The following is a 25,592-nucleotide window of genomic DNA, read 5'->3' as shown; positions in this document are numbered from 1 at the left end:
TAGACAATCTAATTACAGTTTTCAGTGTGCATTTAGCGTAAATGATAGCCCTAAGGCAGGCTCAGCCCTCACAAGTGCGTAATTAATCCGCAGGGCCTGGTGTTTATGCCTGAGCACACCCAAAAAACCAACCCACCTGTCTATCTGGCTGCCGGCCTTTTTCCTGCCTCGGAGCTTTTCTTTTTTGGAGCTTGCAGTGCGTGGCCTCCCACTCCCTTTTCTTGGCTTTTGGGCTTACAACTCCGAATTCCGGCTCCGAATGCGGCAGCCATGACTCGGCATCTGGACTCAAAATGGAGGCGACTGCGCTGGCAGGTCCCACGCACTCCACTCGGCTGATCAAATGCAGCCTCAACGGGTTGACTTCGTTGACTGGGTTGACTGACTGGAAGATTGGAAGACTGGTTGACGGCATGACGCGGCTTAATTGGCCATTACGGGGCGGCTGCATAAGAGGCTCTCGGCTTGCGCAAGCCTCCACTTCCCCAATGCCCATAGAGCGATTCTCTTCGGCGTTTCAGGTTTTCCTCGCTTATGGAAAATCATTTTTACCGTTGCAGGCCTCTTGTCTTTATGCAAATCAAGTGAAAGCAGCAGCAGCAGAAGCAACAAGTTTTCCCGAAAAATCCTCATAGAAGCCAAACCGAATTTAGGCCAATGTACTCTAGAAAATAGACAGAACTTTTACATTCCCCGGGGCCATTCAATTGAGATCTCATTTTTATCCGTTTAGGCTTCCGAAAAAAAGGGAAAATAATCCAGGAAAAAGCCGGGCCAGCTCTTGACCCGAAAGCCAGTGCTCTGTGTTTGTGTTCTTGCTGTTCTGGATGTTGCAAAGGATTTGGATTGTTTGTGCCGGCTTCGCTTGCTACAGTTGTTAACATGAAAAGATAAACATCGGAAATGATGTCAGTCAAGCTGACAGTGCCCAGCCTCCACGGCGAGTGTGTGTATCTCGGATTCAGACCCATTTTTTTCTACATTTCCATCTTCACGCATTCCCCCGAACACGCTCACAAAATCATGTAAAACTTATACAACGAAAAGCGCACAAAAAACGCTGAAAAAGCTGAGCCCCCTCAGTAGTTTCAGCTCTTACATGGCGCGGCAATCAGGGCAACGTGTTTCGTATCTAATGAATTGCGACTCTCGGGGATTCTGCTTCCATTGTCGGAGTAGCAAAAGCAGTGGTCCAATGTGGCAAGCCCATCCCCTGCCCTTCCCCCTCCCAGGCATCGTTTAGCGGGCTAAATGCCGCACTTTTAGTTGGAACTAACCACGGTGGCAGACACACAATGAATAAAAGATAAAGAGCGGCGAATTGGATCACGCGATTGTGGCCTGGGCTTCCGAGTAGAGAACGTGAGCGGAGCTATAGCTATCTAGGGGATGTGCTGGGTTAAAAGGTAGACTATAGGCGGTTTCCTGCTCGGAAGGTGACTATACAAAAGGAGGCACCCTTAAGGGATGGGATTAATGCAGCTACAACATTTACATAAGTGATTATAAAGGGTAGGCTATCAATATCCGGAAATCTATTGGGTGTGAGCTAAAAAAAAAACGATGCGTTATAGATCATATAAGATAGTTTACAATGTGTACAGGTGGACACAACATACTTAACGATCAAAACTGATAAGTTCTTAAGTTTGAGATCTAATACATAAACATGGGCAGAAACAATCCCCAAAAATACAGTAAAAGCCAAGAGCTGATATATGCTTATGGATCTATTGAAAGTCCCCCTAGCTCCCACTTGAAATCAATATCGTCGACCATAAATAACATACTTAGACCAATGCCTCGTGCCAAGTATTACAACACCATAGTCCATTACCTTGGGCTGCAATCGAAGGTGGGTAATCATATGGCGACGATAAGATATATAGGGAACGGAGCCAAGAACACGGTTTTATTATATCATACTCAATCTAACGAAGAATCTAATGCGGCATTGGCCAGGATGAACAATGGGTAAAGGGTTTTTCGCCAGCTGTTGTTCATCAATCCCCGATTTCCCATGCAATTGAGGATTAGGAACCGAACCCTATATGGAAGGCACACCCAAGCTCTGATTAATTTGCATATGACATGAGCTCGATCTGATCAACGCATCAGCTGTTCCCGGGACCCTTCCCTTCGCCGCGGGTAACTCGCCTGCTTCTGGGCTGGGAGAACTTGTTTTTATGCCACAAACAAAGCAATTTTCGCACTGACGCTTCCTCCATCCACCCAGGTGACCAGGTAACCCCCATCCCCGAGTGTAAAGGGTGAATTATGAATGCAGTCCACCCGGAGGGAGGGTTGATGTAGAACGGGTTGCATGCAACATGGAAACATAGCGCACATTTTGGCAGGACCATTTGCTCACAGTTTGCGGTTTAGGATGGCCGGAACCGAGGAACTCAAGAGGAGAGGAGCCCCGGAACCGCTTTTACCTGGTGCACGAGACAAAAACACATAAAACGGAGGACAGGGTCAAAAGCGGCGAGTCTTGGCTCATCTGTCGCCCGGCATTGCGTGATGTTTGCCAGATGAATGAGAGTGAAAAATGAAACACGAGTTTCTGTTAGCGTTGCCGTTGCAATCAGTCGTCCGGAAATCAGCACAGACAGGCAAAGGAAGAGGACTGCCAGGCGAGACGAGGGCGGCAGGGACGGACAGACATTAGGGCCGCATTATGAAACCGGCAGCACCGGGCGACAAAGTGTTTCCATTTCCCATTTTGCCGGCTTGGCTTCCCTCCTACCTCTCTCCTTATCGCTCTCTTGGCCCGTTCTGCAATTTGTTTGCCGCAAACACACATTTACGTAATGCCAACTGAAGGTCTGGCTGATGGCTGGACCTTAAAGCTGCCCGAAAACAAAAAACAAGGCAGGAAAGCACTTGAAGTTCTTGCGATGAAATTCCGAGAAGCAAGTTGGTCTGCGAGCAAAGCAGGCAGAGGTACACTCAAAGAAATGGCAAAAAAGGGGAAACATGGAAGAAAATTAAAACATTATTCCAGAAGTGAAAGAAAATACCATTGGTTATTAGGATATTTTTTTATGTCCTTAAATCTAAGAGAGAACATGTTATATTATGTTCTTTAAGCCTTTTATTAAATATCTGTCTTTGACTTGGATTAAAAGGATACATTTTAATACCACTTTAAGATATGGCATTTCTGAGAAAGCACTTCAAAATGTAAATCTATCGATACTATAATGTCTACTTCGGTGTTTTTAAAAAGTACTTTATCTATTTGGTATCTACTTCGATTGTTCTCTGTGCATAAACGCTGCTCTCGAGGAATTCCAATGGTAATGCAAGGTAATGGTCTTCCCAGGGTTTGTGATGGTCCCTGGACCTCTTTCCCTCCCCCTCCTGCGACTCCTACTCCACGGCCTGCCCTGCCCCTTGATTAGTGCAGCTGTTTACCTGTGCTACGTGTACAGGTTTGTGGAACGAATCTATAAACTGAGATCGCACGCTGGCTGTCCGACTGGCTGACAGCTGACTGGTCCGGGTTTTCCGCTTTCCTACGGCGCACAGATGGGATTCCCAACGCACAATTTGCGCTTTCCCCGCCTCGCTTTTGTTCTAACGCCCACGTTCTCGGCACTCGCATCTGCCGGCCAGCCGAATTGGTATTTGCAAACACGTTTTTGGCCCGGGAAAATTAAATTTAAATGCCATCAAATGCGCGACTAGAAGATTGAGTCGAGAAAGGTGGCCCTGGGCAGCACTCGCCCAGATAACCAGCTAACCAGACCCCAGACCCCCGTCCCCATTCACATGCAGATTAGAAAGTCGTGCTCCGAAATGCGGGTGCAGCGTTTCCAGAGGTGTTTACGATCCAGCGATGAACTTGAAAACCGCCGAAGAACTTGAAACCCGAAACGACAGTTGGAAAAGGCTTTTAACGACGCCCTTCAAGTGCGGCCAGAGGCTATTAATCAAGGCACCACGAATCGCATCCGTTGCGACACTATCGAACCACTCAAATTTACGGCCCACGGCGCTGCATATAAATACCGCTTAAGGTAAACAGACAGAGCCCAGACAGACACATTAATTTCGAGTCGGAGTCCTCGGCCCATTCTCCACCTGGTTGTTAAGAATCAAAAATTGAAAAGCGCTGTGCTTCAAATCCGAGGCATAGCTAGTTCTTCGCCTCCGAATCTTCCCACTTCGAACGTATCGATGGGTATGGGTAAGGCCATGGAGCATGGGGCATGGGTTTGGATTTCGGGTGGGGAAGTGGGCCTGAAGTGGGGGCAATATCGACAATGGGCAGGGAGCTGGGGGAAGCGAAAGACCGAGCGGACGCATAGCTTAAAGTTCATTGACTGAAACTGAAAAGGTGCGTTGTTTTCTGTTCTGGCTGCGGTTGTCGCTGATGTTGCAGTTGCTCTTGGCGTTTCTTGGAGTGGTTGCTGCGGTTCCATACGAATCCATCAGCAGGCAACTCTGACTCGCAACTCGGACCCCATTTATATTGGCCATTTGCTGTGCCTCCGGCCTGGGTTTTGCCTTCGGTTCTCTTTGCGGCTCGCTAGGCGAACGTGCAAAAATGCGGCATAAGCGGCCTAAGCGATCGGCAATCAATCTGCAGATTCCAGACGCAACTGCAACTGGCTGACGTTGCGGTTGCCCCTCGAGGAGGCACGCAACAAGCAATTTCTTGCAAGAATCTCCTCTTGCCGTTGAACTTGTGGCCTTAAGTGGCTGCTACACTTGCGGCCAAGTTGGCTAAACAAGATGGCCAAGAGTGCTGGCTAAAAGCAAATACAGCATTTATGGCGAAAAAGTTAGGATCTGACATGGACACCCTGTATCAGTGGAGTTCTGAGCGGAACCAGATAACTAGAGGTTTATTTATTTATTTACGTTAAAGAATATAAAAATACGCAATACTCCCAATTTCTCAATATCAGGTTAAGGTTCTAGTTTGCTATATATCAGATAAAGTTAATTTGTTCGAAAATACACATTAGTTCTGTTGTAATTTAAGTGTTTCTAAAGCAATAATAACAAGTTAGTGGAGACCAGAGACCTCTCAAATTCCTGGCCTGGAATCGGGACTCAGACTCTTATCGGGCCTGGAACGAAGACTCCTTCCTTCCCGCCGCTGTTTACAAGCCCTCGATGACAGACGCGTCTATTTATCTGTATCTGGCTGGCTGGACTGGTTGTTTGGTTGGTTTACATTTCGGTTTTGCGCTTCAAGTGAGAGAAAAATGTTGGGAAAATAAACAAGAGGAGCCAGAGGAGCCAGAGAAGCCGGAGCAGCCAGAATTCCAGACGCAGCAAAAGCAAAAGCAACCGCAGTGGATTGCATCGGAGTGGATTGGCCCCAAAAAAGAAAAAATAATAATAAAAGGGGGAGCCCTGGGCAAAGTTTGACTGCAGCAATCAAATGCTCATCAGCGCACTTGAAAAATAATGCGTTGCTGGCTAAGACAAAAAGAAGTGCTCTCGCAGAGACACAAAGATACAGATACCGCATACCACCAGTATGTATCTTTCCCTTTTCGGCTGTGTAGACGAGGCATTTTCATAGCTGGTTGTATTTTTTTGTTTCGCTGCCTTGTTTGTTTAGTTTTCGAGGCAGCGGCACTCACACAGACACGCAATGCTGCAGGTGGGAACAGGTTTTTCGGTTTCGGTTTTTCGTGTATCTCTGGGATGCGGGCTGTATCTCTTGGCCTCGCGTTATTTATGCCCCACTGTGGCTGTAATTACAAATGCACGTTTCCTGCAGAAAACAATCTGGAATATATATGGCCATGTGTGACCGGGCATCTAAGCAGTATCTAAGTATCTCCTTATCTCCGGGATGCCCACGCACATGTGTCCACCGTTTGGGATCAAGTTTCCGAAGTGGGCAAGTGCGTAAGTGGACAGCGGCATTCGGAACTGCTCAAAGGGCCTTCTTTCGCGAAAAGCGCCTGCTGCGCCCAAGTCGTTTTGCTCATGCCGCTCACGTATGTACGTAGGAATGCATACTGTAGCTGCCCCTGCAACATGGCCGATCGATTGGCAGATATAGTAGCTCATAGCCATGGTTACCCGTAGGCCCGCAGCAACAGCCGGGAGAACGAATGGGAATTACCCTCGACAACTGCTCCGCACGCTTGGCTGCACACTCGCCCGGCAAAGAGCCACTTTTCCGAGTGGTGGTTAGCCCAGCAGTTAGCAGTTGCCGCAAATGGCGCGATGTAATGGCATTTCTAATATGGACACATTAATGGCCCTGCTGCAAAGAAACAGGTGAGGGGAGCCAGGAGTCCAGGGTCCATACTCCAGAGGCAATTGCAAATTTCAAAATGAGCAGCCCACAGTTGAGGTGGAAATAATAGTCAAGTTCTATGGGAACATAAAACTGCGTTAAGGGTTTCTTGAATATTCTACATAACATTTAATTGCGTTTTATCGTACACTTTGGCTGGCATAGAAGGCCCATGATGATTAAGATATATTTAATGGCAACATTTCATTAGTTGAGTTTGCTTGTTTGTAATCACCACCTGCGAGTATTTTTAGAAAGCCTTGACTTTAACAAGAAAATTGCAGAACATTTGTATGGGAAGTCGAGTGGCCAGTATTGAGCCCCTTAGAAAAGGTATTTTAAAATTGTATATGGGTCTTGGATTCTATTCTAAAATCTATTTAAGTTAAATTGTACCAAGGTAAACAGAATAATTTGGTTGTATTGACTAAAGTTATTTAGTTTGGTTGATCATGTATATTGTAAAATGTTGTATAATGTTGTAGAAAAGAATTAATTTTTACAACATAATATACATGTAAGACCTATTTCTTATAGCAGTTTTAGGAAGGGCTGCTATTTTTGTGACCTATGCTGTATGCACATATGTGGCAGCCCGAGTGTGCTGCTCTTGTTTTCCCTGGGCTTCATACCTGAGCAATTAGTGCGGCGTTTCGATTGCGCATGCAGTAGCCCAAAGAGCAGCAGCTGCTTTTCTGTTTTTCTGCTTCTGGGCAGCTGACAAGGAGCAGGGGCCAACGACGGGGACAAAGTGAGCTCTTGCCAAATGACAGCTGACAATGGCTCGCCACGTTTCGCTCCTCATGCAAAAAGGCACAGAATACACAACAGCCAAGTGCACAATAATAATGGCAGCAACATCGGGGCGAAAGAGCTGCAGTCAGCGTCGCCAGACTGCCGACGAGATTTCATAAAGTTATTGAACGTTTTCAAGCGAAAAACAAAATTCGGAGTGCCAGCAAAATGCGATAAAAGTGCCGAGCGAAGCAAAGTGCAAAATACGTATCAGCCAGTTTGACAGCCACTGGAGATAACCTGTTGCTGTTGCAACTGCCGAAGCAAAGGCACAACAGCTACGCCACTTGCCACACAAATGGCCATTCGTGTTGGCCGGTATTTAACACAAGGTCGCGAAAACAATGAGCCAAACGACTTTAGACCGCTTATCTAGTGCTTTTAGCTCTTTGGTAATTGTAGAAGCCTCCGCTGGACGCGACCAAGAAGCTAATTGTGTGAGCAGGAACACCCCCACACCCACTCCCCCACCTGGGGATAGCATAATGTAGGAGCGAAACGATGGAGGCGACAAAGTAAACAAGGTGTTAATTTCCACCGCCTCGGTATTCCCTCGTTTTCTTTTTAATGAAGATGCCCTGGAAAGGGGTATCCCGGCTGCAAATCTAGCTTGTCATCTCAAAAGCGTAGGACCCAACTTGAAGATCTAACATTTTTCTATCTCAAAAATGTGAATCTAGTTATGAATTTTTATAAATAATATAATTAGTTCTTAATTATTTTAGTTGTTAAGAAATAATAATAGTAGTTAGGAACCGATTAAATTCAAGGTCTATGAAAGACAAACCAAAACCTTAAAAACATGATTTCTTAGAATCACTAATATTATTAAGAAATTACCAAATGCTTAGCATTGAAAAAGTAATTAAATAGCAAAAGTACAAAAAAAGTTCCATGACTCATAGGCCTTATGCAAACAAATTAAATCGACAAGGGAGATTCTCAAAAATAACTTGGAAAATTCTTTAATGCCAGTTCCCAAGAACTTAGGAACTCTTATAAAATATAATGAAAAGTGACGAGTAAACAGTGGAAGTAAGAAGAGTGATTTTGTAGTCGGAGTCTTATAATAGTTCCTTTTTTCCTCCCAGACAGACTTTCGAATATAGCAGGCACCCTATAGGGTATTAAAGAGCCCTTCCATTTTCACCTCTCTCACTTATAGTACTTTTGCTGCTCCTCCCTTTTCGCCTGTGCAAATTGAATACCCCGCGTGTTGCGAAAGCAGATAAGATTGGAGCACGTTCTCCGGCAAACAGCCACCCACACAGAAGCGGCTCCACGCATACCAAGCAGCAGATGATAGGATGATAAGCCGACCCTGATAAGGCACTTGACTTTGATGCGGGGGAACCGTGCGGGGAATACCTGCAGAAGGGCTCCCACTTACTACCCATGATCATGATTGAAACCGAGGTGATGAATGGGGTACTTACGAACTGTGACCGTTTTCGGATCGTAGGCACAGACGCGGCGCTCCACGGCGGCAATCTTCCGCTGCACCCGGCCCGCCCGCTCGCCCACCGCCTGCAGATCCCGCTGCAGGTCGTCGAAGATGTCGCTGGCTATGAGGACCAAGCTGGCCAGCTGCCGGAGGGCGTTGCTCAGCGTGATGTTGCTGATGGAGTCGAACTCGTGGCCGGAGATGACCTTCGAGGAGCCGGCGGTGGGCGACTGGGGGGCACTGGCGATCCTGGCCAGCGCCGGCCTCTGCTGGCTGGGATGCCGCGAATTGGGCAGGGATTGCGACTGATGGCGAGTGGGCGAGGTGGACAGGAACTCGACGTGGTGCTTCAGCTTCTTCATGGGCGCCGGAGCGGGGGGCACGGGCTGGTCCTCTGATGGCGGCTGGTGAACCATTACCCTTGTCAGCGATGTGGGTGAGCCATGGCCGTTTGGTAGTGGGCTGGAGACGCCATCCCCATCCGGCGACTGCTTGTTGATGCAGTTGTTGTTCCGGCACTTGCCGGGCGTGCAGTGGAATCGGCCGGAGGCGTGGCCCAAGCTGGCCGCCGTGGCCTGCGCCACATTGACGGGCTGGACCACCCGCTGGACGAAGGGCATCCTGTCTCTCTCTCTATCTGGTGGCCACTAGCTGCTCCTCCTCATTCGCTCCGCTTGGCAGGCACCTCGAGCAAAAAGGTTATCCAACTAATCCAAGTAACCCAACACACACGCACACAGGGGCCCGAAAACTGGTCGAACAACTTCTGGACTTGAATCCTCCGCAGTCGCCGTCGCAGTCGCAGCCTCCTAGCTATTGTCTACTACTTTGGGCCAAATTCCTCGGCCTTTTCACACGCACTCACAAACTAGTTTGATCCAACTGGTTTATTAGGGCCCCCTGTTTAATTCTCCCTAATCTTTCGGCTAGTTCTCAGCCTGCATAATTAGCACGTCGCACTCGAATTGCCCGTGGTTGTGGCGATTTTATGGCCCGGCCACCGTTACGAGTTACGCGTCGTTCGAAAGGTGTGTTAGCCGGCAAAAGTACCCGCCGACCGTCCGCGCTCACGTCTTCGTATTTTGCCGGTTTCAAAATAACTGCCGGTGTGACCGATTCGAACTGGCACCAGTGTGGCCGCATTGGAAAAGGGCAGATAGGCCGAAGAAGGGTAGCAGTAGTGCACCGGATACACAAACCTCGGTTGAAAACGTTGCTAAAATATAGTAAAGCTTAACTAATCTTAAATATTTTAAGTTGTTTGCTTCTGGAGTAAAAAAATTGTAGTTTTAATTCAAATTTTAAATATGTATATTTTTTACGGATTAAAAAAGTAATATTATTATTAAAGTGAATGCGCTGCTAATTCATTCAAAACTTTAAATGGAATATGGACACCATAAAATGTCCATGTTTGGGGTACATTTTTTATTTTTAAATTTTATCAAATAATGTCGCGAACCGAAAAAGTTGAAGTTTTATTTTCAAATGTCTACTGTGACAAGAACATTTTGTCGACAATGTGCGACTATCAGACAACTTAAAAAAATATTTAATAACATTATTTATTATATTGTATATATTGCCTTTATTGTATACATTATTCAGCCAATTTAAAAAAAATATATATTTTAGAAATGCCTAGCAGGGCTTTCAAAATAAGAAATCATTTTTTCCCCTGATTAAAATTTAGAAATATTAATTTTGTATGTATATTTTTATCCTTAACTGCATTTGTAAATCAACATTGCTTTTAATAAACACATTATTATTATACATTGAACAAGTTTTATTACTATTTACTATTCTTAATAAGAAGTCCCTGATGTGTTCTAAAAATGATTAAACGTCCATTAAGCCCACTGTGCATTGCCGATTGCTGATTCAATAGCTATCGAAATCTACAGCCTTGCCAGACAAGAGCACTTTCCACCGCACTTGACAACCCTAGCCGTACAGGGTCACACCGCCGTGGAAAAAATAAATAAAACTACAATTTTCGGCATTTCCGCGCAAAGTTAAATAAAATAGTACAATGCCAAAGTACTATTGTGACTACTGCGACACCTACTTGACCCACGACTCGCCCTCGGTGCGGAAGACCCACTGCACCGGCCGCAAGCACCGCGACAATGTGAAGTTCTACTACCAGAAGTGGATGGAGGAGCAGGCCCAGCATTTGATTGACGCCACCACCGCAGCCTTCAAGGCGGGCAAGATCACGAACAATCCGTTTGCGGGCGGACCAGGAGCGGCGCCTCCGAAGCCGGCGGGCGTGTCCATCCCGCCACCGAATATGGGAGCCCCTCCGCGTCCGGGAATGCCAGGAATGCCCTACATGCCGCCGCTGATGAATCCCATGATGGGCATGCGCCCGCCACCGATCATGAATCCCATGGCCATGATGGGACCACCACCACCGCTGGGCACCATTCCCGGCGTCCGTCCACCGATTATGAACGGACCCAAGTGACCCCAACCAGGAGCAGGACCTGGAAATGGAACGCGGAAGGAACGCACCTCGTGAGGTGTCCTAATTAAGCTGTACCACCTAAGTAAACCCAATAGGAAATCAATCTATGTAAATTTATATAAAGACGATTTACTAACTAGTTCGTTTTATTGGGAGGAAGTTTAAAGAATAATTTGCTTAATGCAGTGGTTAGAGAAAGATTTATTTAACTTGTGACTACAACAGATTTTTCTGTGAGGTACAATATTTTACTATCTGAGAGGAACTATCGGTGTGCTTGAGTAAACATAATGAAAAATAAAATTGTTTAACTTCTTTAAGTACGTTAGAGAACCCTATTTTTAACCCAATTAAAAAGAAAATATTATTTTTTTTCGGGAAAATCACCCCGTATTCATTTCTTGGTCCAACTAAAATTAAACTATAAAAATGCTATCTTCTTGACTGAAATGCCTTCGAGAAACTGCATGTTTCTTCAGCAGTACATAGTTAGTGGCTTTCATTTAACATAAACACTCACATCTTTTATTACAATTTTTGTGCTTATAAACTAGTTTCTGTGGATAGAATATAATGTGGATTATAATTGTTAAAATACGAATGCGTTCATCAGGGGCTTGAAGTGTAAGTGGATTATTCTTTGCCTTGTCCCGCGGATCGGCTCGTCTGCGCCTCTTATATTAAAAGTCTGTTACTACACACAATTAGGTACTATATGGGATAGGGATCATAGCAGCATGTGATGCTCACTAGTTATCTGGAGACACGCTGGCGCTTGCTGGGCGACACCAAAACCGGCGACGGCGCGAGGTTGCTGGAGATGGCGTCGAAGATGCTGGACTCCGAGCGTTGGTACTCGGTGCCAATGTTTTCTAGATTCAGATCGGCATCGAGCACAAGGACCTGGGATAGAAACAGATTAAGTTGCTTGCATGGATACATGGTTCGAATGTTTATAGCTACCTTGCAGGACTGTGGGCGCCTGTGGTGTATCAGCCAGTCCTCGTGCAACTCGTGCAGCTCCTGGAGGTACTTGAGCGGCACACAGCTCTCCTCGGAGCGGGCTCGCTGGCGGATGCGCTCGTGCGCCACCTCCGGCGAGGTGCGCAGGTAGATGATGAGATCCGCCTGCACATGAATGGACTCCTCGATGAACTTGTACCACTCCTCCAGTGTATTGAACATGCCCTGCTCCAGGGAACCGTTGCGTCGCATGTTCTCCACGAAGCAGTAGCTGAAAGGTGTCCGAAAATCAGCGATTCTGTCAAACCGGATAGCCGGGGGATATTGCACTCACCGCGCGCTAAAAATGGAGCGCTCCATTATTTTTAGCTTCTTGTCGGTGGGCGCGGTGTGCGCCTGCAACATGGTCAGCGTGACATAACTCTGAAAGGGCATGGCCCACTTCTTGGGGTCCTTGTACATCAGCTCCAGCAGATTGACCCCATTGACGTTGCGCCACTTCTCCACGGGCTCGGTGAGCAGGCAGATGTCCTGCTTGTACTTCTCGAAGTGGTTCAGATACGTGGTCTTGCCGCTTCCGATGTTGCCCTCGATGAGGACGGTGAAGGGCTGGGTGCCCTCGGCGTACTTGCGACCCTGCCGCGAACTGGATGCTGCCGCCGCCATCAGTTTGGCCAAGCTGCGATCTGCACGTGAAATCGGAGGAGAGTGCGGATGTTACTATCTATGTCTGGGTACAGCCAACGGTTTGGGGTGGCCGTTGGGAGTTCGGGCTTCAATGGAGTACTGTACACGGCGGCGGGCAAACGGTGACTAAAACAACCCGAAGAGATCGTTTACCGCCGAAAATCCAAAAAGAGCGGGAACACCGCCATTTGTTTTTTACTCGGATTTTTCGATTATCGTGTTTGTTTTTGTCAAACGGCTGATCGGTGACTTTGTGTGGGTGAATACGTACATTCCAAAGCCGGCAAAAGTTAATACACACGTAGGTGATTTCCGTAGGTGATTTTAAAAACTTGATATGTTAGGTAAAGCCGCTTGAATTACCTATGAGTTTTATGATGTTCCTTCTGCTCATGTCCCCGCCACAGGGAACGTAGTTCATACGCCTTTTTCGATTACAACTACCACAAATATCAGCTAATTTTATTAGTTTGGGTTAAAGAATTTTAACACCTCTTTTATTTTTACCAAAAATCATGAAATAAAATCGATTGGTTTTGCGCTGCGCCATCAGCTGTTGGCGAAACCGATAACCGACAGCTGTTTTAGACAGGGTTATCGGTGTTTATCAAAAGAAGAAGATTCAGGAAGAAGAAGAAGAGACGCACTTTTTATCAATATTATTGTAATTTTTTGAAAACCTGTATTAAAACCTATTTAAAAGCGACTTTTAAGCCAGGCACTTGACTAGTCATGTCCATAGAAATCGAATCTGCCGAGTAAGTACTGGAAACCAAGAAATAACAAGGAGCTTTGGCTAATTCCGGTCTTCCTACCCCAAACCAAGTGTGATCCGGCTTATCCAGCAGTATCTTAAGGAGTCCAACCTTTTGAAGACCCTGCAGACGTTACAAGTGAGTACTGATGCTCTTCAAAGGGATAACCAATCCAATAAACACATATTTTCAGGAGGAGACGGGTGTCTCCCTTAACACAGTGGACAGCGTGGATGGCTTCGTACAGGACATCTCCAATGGCCATTGGGACACCGTGCTGAAAGTGACTCAATCCTTGAAGCTACCGGATAAGAAGCTACTCAATCTATATGAGCAAATAGTCCTGGAACTTATTGAACTGCGGGAACTGGGTGCCGCCAGATCCCTGCTGCGCCAAACGGATCCCATGAGCATGCTGAAGCAGCAGGAACCAGAAAGATACATACATTTGGGTATATTTATATATTAGATAAGACACAAGGTTGGTCTTCTTTATTTAGTAATCTTTAATTATCTTTTAGAAAACATGCTGCAGCGTGCCTATTTCGACCCCAGGGAAGCTTATGCGGAGGGCAGCAGCAAGGAGAAGCGGCGTACGGCCATTTCCCAGGAGCTGAGTGGTGAGGTGCATGTGGTGCCCTCCTCCAGACTCTTGGCGCTCCTTGGACAGGCCTTGAAATGGCAACAGCATCAGGGTCTCCTGCCGCCCGGCACCACCATCGATTTGTTCCGCGGTAAAGCGGCAATGAAGGATCAGGAAGAGGAAATGTATCCCACCCAGCTGTTTAGACAGATCAAGTTTGGCCAAAAGTCGCACGTCGAGTGCGCCCAATTCTCGCCAGATGGTCAGTACCTAATCACGGGCAGTGTGGATGGCTTTTTGGAGGTCTGGAACTTTACCACCGGCAAGGTGAGAAAGGATTTGAAGTACCAGGCGCAGGACCAGTTCATGATGATGGAGCAGGCGGTGCTGGCGCTGAGCTTCTCCCGCGACTCCGAAATGGTGGCCTCCGGCGCCCAAGATGGCCAGATCAAGGTTTGGCGTATCATCACCGGCCAGTGCTTACGAAAGTTCGAGAAGGCTCACACCAAGGGAATCACCTGCTTGCAGTTCTCGCGAGATAACAGCCAGGTGCTCAGTGCGTCCTTTGACTACACGGTGCGACTGCATGGCCTGAAGTCTGGCAAGATGCTGAAAGAGTTCAAGGGCCATTCTTCTTTCGTCAACGAAGCCACGTTCACGCCCGACGGTCACAGCGTGCTTAGCGCCTCTTCCGACGGCACAGTGAAGGTTTGGTCGCTCAAAACCACCGAGTGTGTGGCCACATATAAGCCTCTTGGCAACGAGTTGGCCGTCAACACAGTCCTCATCCTGCCCAAGAACCCTGAGCATTTTATTGTTTGCAACAGATCTAATACCGTGGTCATTATGAACATGCAGGGACAGATTGTGAGATCCTTCTCGTCGGGTAAGCGCGAGGGTGGAGCCTTTATCTCAGCCACTCTATCGCCTCGCGGGGAGTTCATCTACTGCGCCGGTGAGGATCAGGTGCTGTACTGTTTCTCCGTCTCCTCCGGCAAACTGGAACGTACTTTGAATGTAGGCTGGTCTCCTTAGTGCTCATTAGAACGATATTTAACTTGATCTTTACTCCGTAGGTTCATGAAAAGGACGTTATTGGCCTGACCCATCATCCGCATCAGAATCTGTTGGCCAGCTTTAGCGAGGACGGACTGCTGAAGCTTTGGAAGCCTTAGATCACTTAAGCAATTGACTTTCACACCTAGTTTTAGTGGGTAGTCCTATTTGAGCTACCGAAATATACCTACTGACCCCAAAGTACTGCAGTTTTTCTCATGCCCTCTCCCGTTACCGCACATCAATATCTTCAATCATGTCTATATGAAACAAATTGACTTTAATTAAGCATTATGCAAAGCGCCAGCCTCTCAGAGCGCTAATCCGCAGAGTTTGCCTCAATTGCTTGGCCAGCGCTTAAATTAGTCGAGCAGCGACACTCAGCCGGTTCACTTGCAACATGAAGAGCGACGAGATCATCGAGAAGATACGCAGCAAGCTGAAGGAATCGGATCCTGCCCGGCGCACCGTGGTCAACACCTTTCAGTTCAACTTCACCGATGCGGATGGCAATCTTATCAGGAGCATGGGTGAGTGGCATATAGGCCTTGCTGTGGGTCAGTCCGCCGTTGACCGTCTCATCGTAGTCTTTGATTTCAAAGCGCTGGACATCTATGAGGGCAGTGCTGCCAGTGCCGATGCACAGGTCACCATTTCGGATGAGGATTTCTATTTGGTGGGCACTAAGCAGAAGACTTTTCAGGAGGTTCTGCAGCAGGAGAAGGCCAAGATTGATGGCGATGAGGAAGCTATTAACAAAATGCTGGAGAAGTTTCGCATAAACTCCCAGAACTAGCAAAGAGAGATACATTTATTATGCATGATATTTATGTAACGGTCCTTATTTACTTTATCAACCTCCCAGTAATGACTGCAATCACCACAAATAAATATATATTAATGTTTTGAACTCTAAAGAAAATGTTTTTGGATTAGTTTAGTTTTTAGTTTTATGGTTAGTTCATTCCGAAAGTTAGATGGAAAACAAATAATTGTGTAAAATTATTAAAAGCATAAACACAGCCATACATTTAAATGAAAAAGAAAATTGAATTGGTTTTAGTATTCATTTATTTAATTACCTTTATTTATATTTAATGTTAACATGGAATTGTTTTTGTAGGTGTTTCCTTTTAATTTGAAATTGTTGTTCTGCATTTTATTATTCAACTATTTTGTTATCGGGATTCTCATTTTCTCTCTTTGGCAAACGGCGCCATGTTTTGTGCCAATAAGTGCGCCCGAGATTCGGTTTTTCTGACTTCTGTTTTTGGATTTTGAAATTTGAAAAACATTCTCAATTCAAATGTGTTCGACTCGTTCCGTTGAGTGGCTTATTTATAGGTTTAATTGTAATTTTAACATTTGCTCTTTTCGGGTGTTTTAATTTAACTTTGTGTTACTTTAGTAAACTTTTTAGTTTAGAACATTTCTTGTTTTGGGATAGGTTTCATTTGGGGACTTCTTTCTTGAACATTTTATTAGCTTTATGTTTTTAGTACTATTTTCTTTAAATTTATGTTTAATTTTTATTGCTAGAACACAAATTTAGAGTTTTATTAACTAATTGAATTCTTTGCTTCTGGGTTTCTCTTCGGCTTTAATGTAATACAACAACAAAATTTGTACACTTAAACTAAAGTTTATTTTTAAGAATTAATTCCTAGGAGTTACTTGATCATTATGCTTTTTTATGCAACAATTTAACAACGGTTTACTTCATCAATGTAATTGTATTTACTTTTTGCTTTTTTATCATTTTTTATTTAATTAATGTAGTATTTTTGTAACACCTACATACGTTTATTATATAAATGGTTTTACGTTAAACGGGTTTATGTTTCCATCGCTGATTTAAGCCGTATTCTTTAATTTTCTCAATTTTCTTTTGCAAAACGTACGTGCGCTATGAAACCAATAATTTTTATTTATTTTACGAAATTTTAGGGAATTTATCATGTAGCTCCAAAACGGAGGGAACTGATATGAACTAAAACAATCCTAAACTCGCAATGGGTTTGCATATGTATGTATAAAGTCGATAAGAAAACTTTAAATGATATTTGATACAAAAGATTGCCAAGTACATTTGACACAACGAAAAGTCAACAAAACATTGGGTTTCTCAGTGTTTAGATTCTTGTTTTTAGCTTCTTGTATAATTTAGTTTATTATTATCGTTCCCTTTAGCGTATACATTTTTATAAATATTCTTGTTCGCCTTAAATGTTTATAAAAATGTGCTTAAATAGACAAAAATCTTTGACTTTATTTCCATTCCACTTCTCGCTTCCATTTTCCATTTTCATTGGGGCCGCTAATTTATTAAATTTCCTCCTTTATTCTCATATAAACTTTTCGATTTAGCGTCGTTTAACTCTTGGCTTTTATTCTTTGCTGGAAGATACAGTTTTGATAGTCACTAATTCTTTTATTTATGCATTATTTGTTCTTCTCCTTTTTGTTGTTGTATGTTTGATTTGTGTAGCCTCAAGGGTCGAAGATTCTTTGTACAAAATGTGTAAATAAAAAGTCATGCGCGTCTGTAAAGGTAGTTAATTATTATTGTTTTATGCCCTTTAGTATGTTGCTGCCGTTAATCATTATCGGTTTTTCTATCGGTTTGATAATGTGTGTATTGTTTTATTAACGCTTACGTTCTTCGATTCTCCGGTTGTATAATTAATTCAATTTATGCTTCACCTAAATATTACTCGTATCAAATATAAAAATCAACAATTTTATTTTATTTTTCGTCTTGTCTGCGGTCTCTTGTGGCTATGAAAATGATTCGTACTTGCACTTCCGCCTGCTATTTCTGGCTCGTTTTCGTTTCCGTTTCCGCTGCAGGTCGTCTCCTTGCTTTTTACACATCCGTTCATCCGCCTATCGCCCTGTGCTCTTGCGTCCTTCTCCATTCTGTCGTACGTATTTCGCTATGTGTATAATATAGTTATTAAATGTAGCTATTATTTGTTTCTTACTCCTCAGCCATCATTCCTTACTTATGTGAAACGCTTCTGGCTAATCGTGTTATCGCAACTACAATATGCTCGCCCTACTGTACTTATTTAGCTCCGCTTTCGCTTTATCGCCATCGCTATCGATCTATAATGCCTACTAACCGTCCGCTTCGCTCGCTATTAATTTTACGTCTTAATCAATTCGCATTTTTGCATATTTTCTTGTCTTTTAGGTATTGTTAACTTTGAATTTCTGTCTCTGTCCTCCTCTCTGGTTTACTGTATCCGTGTGATCCTGTTTCTGCGTGTCAGTATGCGCAGCATGCGCTGTGGGAGTGTGTGTATCTACTGCTCTTGCTCTGCAAAGTTGCTTTGTCCGCCATTACCTAGTTAGCCTTATTCTAAATGCGTTTTAAAACCGAAACTGAAGGTCGCGATAAAAGTGCCTACAACTGCGCCGAACCGTCGTTAGACGTTCGCCATTTGGTTGACATGGTCGATGTTGTCCTCATCGAAGTGCACATCGTTGATGAAAATGTCCGCGTCCAGCTGGTCCTCGTCGAGCTCCAGATCGTCGTCGTCGTCCTCTCCGTTGGACATCAGCCCGTGTCCCATGCCCATCCCCATTCCCATGTCCACGCCGGCGATGCAGATGTGGGGCGGTGGCGGCACGCTGGTGGGCGGCAGTGGGGCGGGCGGAATCATCAGGTTGCCGCTGTTGATCCCGTGCAAGCTGCCCGCGATGCTGGCGCCACCACTCTGCAGGTGCCTGCGACTGGAGCTGAGACCCGCTGCTCAAAAAAAAGCATGGGAGTAAGTGGAAATGTTAAAAATGTATTTATATATTAGCTAGATTATTTCTTAACTTAAATCCTCATACATTTTTTAAAAAATTTATAAATAAATTATATATACATTAAATATTCTTTTATGAATCCCAACTTCGGTATTGCCTTAAGCAACGGCCGGCAGCCTAGAAAATAACTCTGCCGTCACATTTACGGTGCGAAAAAGTGGATAAATTACTCTCACTCTTTCATCCTTAAAAAATGAGACTTTAGGGAACGTTTCAGCCCTATAGCTTTAAAACTGAGATACTAGTTTGCGTAGAAACGGACGAACGGACAGACAGACGAAAGAACAGAAAGACGGACGGACGGACGGACGGATGGACAGACGGACAGACGGACAGTAGGACGGACGGACAGAAGGACGGACATGGTTAAATCGACCCGTCTAGAAATGCTGATCAAGAATATATTCATTTTATGGGGTCGGAAACGTCTCATTCCCTGCGTTGCAAAGTTCTGACTGAAATCCTAATACCTTCTGCAAGGGTATTAAAAATATTTATTTTTCTTCAGGATCTTAAATTCTCTTCGACAGTAAAAAAGGATAATAGTAAAAATAAAAATCAGTTTACCTTGAAAAATTGTAAACAAAACCAAACTCAAAGGAAACCTGTAGAGAACATAATTTAAAACAAATTTTAAATTTACATATGGCACACCATACCATACCATATCATATAGTAACAGAACTCACCCGTGGCACTGGTCTGCGAGTCGTAATGTGCATTCCGATGTAGGCCCAATTGGCGGACATGGTTCCTACGGTTTCTTCTGGAGTGACAGAGTATGCATAGGAGACAGATTAGGGACGAGACGACGAGAAGCGTTATTATAATTAGGACGTCGTAGTCCTCCTCTGCCGCTTCCGTGGTACCTATTGAGGTTCAGTAAATTTGGGGGGAGAGCAAGAGCACAGGACAGAAAATTAGTCAATGACACAAGCCCTCGTGTGCAGTGTTTGGTCAGAATATTAGATGGCATATAGTTAGGAATGTGTGTTGTGTGGATCTCTAGTTAGCTGAGATGTTCGAGTGTGTGTCATGTGGGTGAGTCTGCACTTGGTGTTCTTGTTCAGTGTGCTGTGGTTTCCATTTCTTTTCGGCTTTTAACGTGGGCTTCACAAGTTTAGCAATTCAAGAGATTTAGGGTTAGGCGGTTTAGAATATTCAGTTCAGTTTAGCAAAGGCACCAGGAAGAATATGAACTACGTATACATCTCATGGATGCGGTGCACATGACAAGTGGGGCAAGGTGCGGAACACAAAGAAGCCAGAACCAAAGACGGAGGCATGCTCATAACTCAACTCTCAAAATGCGATTGTAGTGAACTGAAAGATGCAAAAAAAGCGAAACTCGGGAAGGTCGTATTTCATTGGGCTGTGAACTGTGATCTCCTTGCACTGTGGCATTCTACGGGGTTGGGGTTATGGCTTTGAATTCTTTTTCTAGATCGGGGTGACATGTGTCTGGTTGGAACACTGTGCATGTCATGAGCGTGGAGTGTGGATCGATTGTAGACAAGCTAATGCGGAACTCACGTGTTAATTGTGACCAAAGGGTTTCTTTTACTTAGTATTAGAGTTAATATTTTTGGTTGGTTGCTTCGTTTCGCTTGCAATTGTTTTGTTGTTAGAAAAGTGAGTACAAATTCTTGCTATCAGAATGTCCATCTATGTTAGTTCGTTATCTTAGTTATGATTCACGCTTTTGATTCTCGTGGCAATTCCAATTTCAATTTCGATTTTAAAATTTTGATTTTTCGGGTTTCGTTCTCTCAGGGTTTTTGTTTTGTTTAACTTTAGTTGTACGTATTTAACACTAGTGCCGTAATTGCTAAAACAAATGTCTGTAGAAATGTGGGCAAATGCGTGGAGTTTGCGTCACCTGTGCCAAGGGTAAAGGATTTTTGATTTTGCGATTAGGGTTCGAGGAGGGGGTTTATATTGTTTACACAGTTTCACAGTCGAACAGTTTGTAGTTGGTAGTGGTTTTTAGTGGTTTTCAGTTTTTAGTTTTATAGTTTTTGGTTTTGTTGGTGGAGACAAAAGAAAGAACAGAGAGAAACAGAGGGAGAATTAGACAAGTAGAGAGAGAAAGAGAGAAAGATGAGTTTAGTGTGGGCGTGGCTGTAGGCACCCCCAAGACGGATATGATATGATATCTGGGTCTGTTTCTGTGTGCTGAATGCTGAATGCCATTCGAGGTGAGTGTGGAGGAACTTAGAAATCGGGTGAGAATCGGAGAAATGCGTTGGTGAAGCTTGGGTGGGGTGAGGCTGGGCTGGGTTGGGTTACTCAGAGGATGGTGGGTAGCACCCTGGGCTAAGGCTATCGAAGAAGAAGAAGGTATGTACAAAAGTCTGGCCATCAAAAGGAAACAAAACAGCTAGTATAGGTTCAGGACAAAATACGAATACTTAGGTGCAAAAGACTTAGCGAGAAATATTGGGTTGATTCGGGTGCGCCTCGGAACGGGCACTTTAGTTGGTATTTAGGTTAGTATAGGTTATTATAGTTGTTATATTTGGTGGTTAACGGTTTGCAAGTGTTTCGTCGGGTTCAAGTTTTCTTCACGCATCAAATGAAAAGTGTAAGGAACGCAAGATCGCATATGTAACCGTGGAAAACCAAGGGAAATTAAAGTGGAAACTGAATGGCTTGCCCCACAGCGGACGGCACTGGAAACACAAACACGAGACAAACTTAAGATACTCGTTACGTAAACTTAGGCAAAAGAAGGCAAATAAAAATTGAACTGAACCGTTCGACTCACTCACGACTCACAGTGCAATTCGTCAGTATCGTCGCCGGGTCCGCAGTTCTTGACCCCGTCGCACCGCAGCTTGTCGGAGATGCAGTATCCGGCTCCGCACTGGAAGTGGTACGTGGACTCGCAGTGCAGCCCCACGGACGGCGGTCCCGGGCCGGAGTCCTGTATCTCGGTCCACACAATGCGGAAGCCCTGCGAATTGTATCGGTTGGTTGAAGGACACATTCCCAGGACGTTGCGTTGGAACTCACCTGGGCACCCACTGTCTTGTCGCTGGTGGTGAAGCTGATGCGCGCCGTCTGGCCGGTGGAGGTGTAGTGCCACTGCTCCACGGGCGGCTTCTCGCCGCACAGCTCCATCGGCGGCTGGTCGGAGTCCACGTTCATCCACAGCCGCAGCACAGCAGCAGGACAGCCGCGATCTGGGAAACAAATTAATATATAATTAACCATAGCTTCAGTCTTTAAGTTCATTGTGGTTGTTAAAGAAATATTTTTTTTAAATTATTTTATAATAATATTTATATTAAACAATAACTTGTTTAAATGAAGGTTTTAAAATTAAAAAAACCTTCATAGTGCAATGATAGTATTATAACCGATTTCTTACTGATTAAAGATCAAGTAACTTTGACTTTTTGAGGTTAAAATATCCGATTCGTTTACTGTTTTTCTGATACTGTGTTTATAAAATACATCGAGTGTGGTGTAGGTAATTAGTGGGCTTATGGGCTAATGACTCACTGGCTGGGTCTCCTTCCAGGCCGAACTGCTCAAAGTGAATGGACAGCTTGTAGCCGGGGCGGGCCTTCATCACCCAGTTGCAGGCGTTGGAAGCCATGCCCCGGCCCGGCGCCTTGTAGCCCGCCGGCCAGTTGGGCGAGGTGATGAGGCCCGAGTCCTGGTTGCTGAAGTTGCCGCCGCAGTCGCCGGCATCCGACTTGGCCGACTCGAAGAAGTAGCGGGCCTTGAAGCCGCTGGCCACGCTCTCCTGGTCCGTGTGCAGGGTGATCCGCAGCCCCACCGCTCCCCGCGGGCTCTCGACGGGTCCGGGGGCTGTCTGACCGCAGTAGCGGCCCAGCAGGCGGTCGTTGTTGTCCCGGTAGACCACGTACATCTCCAGCCAGTCCTCGAAGCAGGCGCCGGAGCTGCAGGAAAGAATAACAATTCAATGTTAAGAAAATACTCTAAACTACGAAAAAAACGTTTTTTAACCCATATCCCTAAACTCAAAACCTAACTTCAATCCAATCCAATATCAAGAAAATTGTTTTCTAAAAACATATTCCAGACTACTTTTGATACAATTTAAAAATCGATTCCCTTTTGTCTCGATTTTAGAATCACCACCAACTCACCCATAAGCTCCCGCGGTGGCATTCGCATTGTTGTCCGCCTTGATCTTGAAGTGGTCGAACACAATGGTCACCTGCTCATCGGCCTCGGCCAAGAAGAGGTACGAGCAGTTGGTGTCCGACGGATAGTTCGAGGGGTACCGCGGACTGTTCAGCTCGCCGCGCTTTTTCGAGCTGCTCACATAGGTGAAACTGCAGGTGCCGTCCGGAGCCGCCGTTCCCGGAATTTTGTACTCCGTCTCGAAGGTGTACTTGCCCTTGAAGCCTCGGCCCTGCAATTCTCCGGAACTGAAGACCATGGCCAGTCGGGGCCCCTCGCTAATCACACGTTGCGTTTCGTTGCCGCACAGCTCGTAGTCGAACTTGTCGTAGGCATCGGCCGTCTCCTGGCCCTTCAGATAGATCTTTAGATAGCCGTCCGTGCAGTTGGACCTATCGAAAAAGTTTGATAGGTGTTGATAGGATGGAATTTAAAAAGTACCTTATACTAAAAATGAAAGTTAAATATTTTGTTCTTGATATTTATTTTAAGAAGAAAATGCTCCAAACTTTTGAAAATAGACAGTGTTGTGTGTACTAAACATGGATCGAATGATTGCTATCTTCTTTAATTCTAAGAAATTTTAACTTTTTATCTATTTAAGAGAATACTTACTCTCCCTTGTCCTTGTGCTCCACCTTCGGTATATTGAAAGCGTTAAACTCGAGTCGTACACGCTCCAGATGCTGGGCATCCTGCATGCCATAGATGAAATATCTAAATGATGATGAGAGTATTACAATCACATGCCATACTTAGTAAAAACCAGCTGGGCTCATGACTCACCTACACACAGTTTTTGGTATATAGGGGTAGGGATAGTTGGGTGAGAGCACAAAGCCAGTGGATTCCTTCTTCGATAAAATCTTTTGATCACATTCTGAGCCACGTATGTGAATGCCATCATTTTCACCTGATGTACGTATTTTCATTACAATTTGTTGTTTCGTTTTTGTAGCGAATAGTGGGTTGGAATTTCGATAGAGCAGTCGGATCGGATCAGGTTGAATTGCGGATTGAAGAGCAGATCAGAAATCACCAGATAGCGCAGAGATAGGTTTTGTTTTCGAAGCAGAGAGAAAGTGTGAAAAGGTTAGAGCTTGTAGTTTCGACAGGGGGATGCATTGAAATTTAAGGAGCACACAAAACGAACAAAGCCAGTGAATAGGTTGGTTCAAGCACATACAATTAGCCGATAAATGCTATTCGCCAGGGCAACCATTTTGTGGCGCCCCAATAAGTAGGCCACGCCTTTTGGAGAACCCCCCTTGAGGGCGCCACAAAGTGATTGCCCGCTTATGGGATAGGCAGAACTGAAACGACAAACGGATTGTGTGTAGTTAAGGTAGCTGGGCAATACTTACGTATAAAATCTAATTTAACAAAACTCTCGCTAAATTCATAAATTCCTTTAAAGCCACGATTTTGGGTGTTTGCGGTGCGCGATAACGTATAAAAATGAACGAAAAGGCTCGACTCGCTCGAATACAAAACTAAGTTTCTTTGCTGCCCGCAATATGTACCGATTAATGCTGACGAATTATCTGGACCATCGTACACTTTCACGAAGTCAAATGGGCAGCTGTTTGGTCAGTTTTCAGTTGTTCATGTTGTTGAAATTTTGTTGTAGACAAATTGCAGATTGGATAGCGCAGATTGGATAGAGAAAGTGGTTGTTTTTAGAGACATTCGAATGAGGGTAAATTCGGTTTAGATAGTTCACAGACTGAGAGTGTGGGCTGCCGACCAGAGCAAGTTTTGGCCACAACTGGGGAGAACTTGCTCTGATCTTGACTTGTTACTGGTAGGGCGTGTTATGTGTTATGTGTGATTGGGTGTTTGGGTGCTTGTTTATTTGTGTCTTTCTGTTGTAATTGTGCAGCATTAGAGGTACTCACTGTGGTCCACCAAAAAATAGATCAAAATCACGAAACTCTAATCTAACCCTCTGATTCGATTCACCAAGAAACTGATATGTGCATGACATATCCTTCGGATAGGCACCTGGATAGGTTGGCGATATGAGCGCACCAGTTTTGTTGACGCTCATGCTGGGCGTTATCGTGTAGGAACATGGCGACCCCGCAATGGGTATGCCAATTTCATATTCCGCTTTTCGGGCAAGGAAATCACAAGAGTTAGTCAATATTGAGGAGGCAGATCGGAAGCAATTCCCATGCCAGCACTACTCACATGCATTTATAAACCTAAACGTGCCCTCGAACAGGTCCGTGGTCACGTTCTTGTTGCTAAAAAAAGAAATCGCAACTGCCCGGTACATGGAAATGCGACGACGCGGCGGAATGGTGCCGCAGTAGCGGCCCCCGAATGGCGAGTTGATCAGTTCCGCTGGCTCCGACGACTGCACCTCCGAGTAGATATCCATGTACTCATGAACACAACTGGAAAAAGATATTAGAAGTTTCAGTTAAATTTAATTTATGAACAGAGCTGACTTCTCCGATTATTAAATCGATTTAAATGGGTTTTATATTCACCTTGGTAATTCACCGACGGCCGAACCGCTGCAGAAAAGAAAGTGAGCCAAGGAAAATGGTGTTAGTTTTCAGTTTTAACTATCAAAC

General features: G+C 44.9%; 6 protein-coding genes across 17 annotated transcripts in view; 3 read left to right on the top strand and 3 right to left on the bottom strand.

The window, feature by feature from the left end:
- Window positions 1-9,634, bottom strand: part of LOC108031435 (serine-rich adhesin for platelets) — a 39,330-nt gene extending 29,696 nt beyond the window's left edge. The window contains exon 1 of one of the 2 annotated variants that reach the window (XM_017104848.3): window positions 8,506-9,634. In XM_017104848.3, the coding sequence (XP_016960337.1) occupies window positions 8,506-9,133 (628 nt within the window). In that variant the 5' untranslated portion in view covers window positions 9,134-9,634. The remainder of the gene's footprint in view (window positions 1-8,505) is intronic. The other variant, XM_017104847.3, reaches the window with a different exon arrangement.
- An 810-nt stretch (window positions 9,635-10,444) lies between these two features.
- LOC108031804 (U1 small nuclear ribonucleoprotein C) lies at window positions 10,445-11,122 on the top strand. Its single transcript, XM_017105524.3, has one exon. It carries the CDS (start codon window positions 10,549-10,551, stop codon window positions 10,984-10,986), a length of 438 nt encoding a protein of 145 aa, XP_016961013.1. The 5' UTR covers window positions 10,445-10,548; the 3' UTR covers window positions 10,987-11,122.
- Window positions 11,123-11,350: 228 nt separating this feature from the next.
- Window positions 11,351-13,160, bottom strand: LOC108031803 (deoxynucleoside kinase). The gene is made up of 5 exons (XM_050889566.1): window positions 13,000-13,160; window positions 12,284-12,635; window positions 11,950-12,220; window positions 11,737-11,889; window positions 11,351-11,674 (listed from the first exon to the last, which is right to left on the bottom strand). Exons 1-4 carry the CDS (start codon window positions 13,055-13,057, stop codon window positions 11,740-11,742), a joined length of 831 nt encoding a protein of 276 aa, XP_050745523.1. The 5' UTR covers window positions 13,058-13,160; the 3' UTR covers window positions 11,351-11,674; window positions 11,737-11,739.
- Window positions 13,161-13,235: 75 nt separating this feature from the next.
- LOC108031802 (WD40 repeat-containing protein SMU1) lies at window positions 13,236-15,234 on the top strand. Its single transcript, XM_017105522.2, has 5 exons — window positions 13,236-13,394; window positions 13,463-13,529; window positions 13,585-13,843; window positions 13,913-14,991; window positions 15,051-15,234. Exons 1-5 carry the CDS (start codon window positions 13,369-13,371, stop codon window positions 15,147-15,149), a joined length of 1,530 nt encoding a protein of 509 aa, XP_016961011.1. The 5' UTR covers window positions 13,236-13,368; the 3' UTR covers window positions 15,150-15,234.
- A 114-nt stretch (window positions 15,235-15,348) lies between these two features.
- On the top strand, window positions 15,349-15,960 carry LOC108031805 (uncharacterized). 2 transcript variants are annotated; one of them, XM_017105526.3, is made up of 2 exons: window positions 15,349-15,560; window positions 15,633-15,960. In XM_017105526.3, exons 1-2 carry the CDS (start codon window positions 15,431-15,433, stop codon window positions 15,824-15,826), a joined length of 324 nt encoding a protein of 107 aa, XP_016961015.1. In that variant the 5' UTR covers window positions 15,349-15,430; the 3' UTR covers window positions 15,827-15,960. The 2 variants fall into 2 exon arrangements, with proteins under 2 accessions (XP_016961015.1, XP_016961014.1); XM_017105525.3 differs by having other exon boundaries at window positions 15,618-15,958.
- Window positions 15,961-16,083: 123 nt separating this feature from the next.
- The window catches only part of LOC108031527 (cubilin), a 53,018-nt gene continuing 43,509 nt past the window's right edge, over window positions 16,084-25,592 (bottom strand). For 4 of the 10 annotated variants that reach the window (XM_017105055.3, XM_050889565.1, XM_017105060.3 and 1 more), the window contains 12 exons: window positions 25,506-25,532; window positions 25,201-25,409; window positions 24,906-25,119; window positions 24,372-24,589; window positions 23,794-23,920; window positions 23,623-23,724; window positions 22,971-23,399; window positions 22,357-22,760; window positions 21,865-22,034; window positions 21,628-21,805; window positions 19,539-19,718; window positions 16,084-18,784 (listed from right to left, as the gene is read on the bottom strand). In XM_017105055.3, coding sequence (XP_016960544.1) covers window positions 18,462-18,784; window positions 19,539-19,718; window positions 21,628-21,805; window positions 21,865-22,034; window positions 22,357-22,760; window positions 22,971-23,399; window positions 23,623-23,724; window positions 23,794-23,920; window positions 24,372-24,589; window positions 24,906-25,119; window positions 25,201-25,409; window positions 25,506-25,532 — 2,581 coding nt within the window. In that variant the 3' untranslated portion in view covers window positions 16,084-18,461. The other 6 variants (XR_006367690.2, XM_044092243.2, XR_001768572.2 and 3 more) reach the window with 6 other exon arrangements.

The sequence above is a fragment of the Drosophila biarmipes genome, chromosome 3R (genome assembly GCF_025231255.1).
Source record: "Drosophila biarmipes strain raj3 chromosome 3R, RU_DBia_V1.1, whole genome shotgun sequence".
NCBI lineage: Eukaryota > Metazoa > Arthropoda > Insecta > Diptera > Drosophilidae > Drosophila > Drosophila biarmipes.
This window is presented reverse-complemented; position numbering and strand designations above follow the sequence as displayed.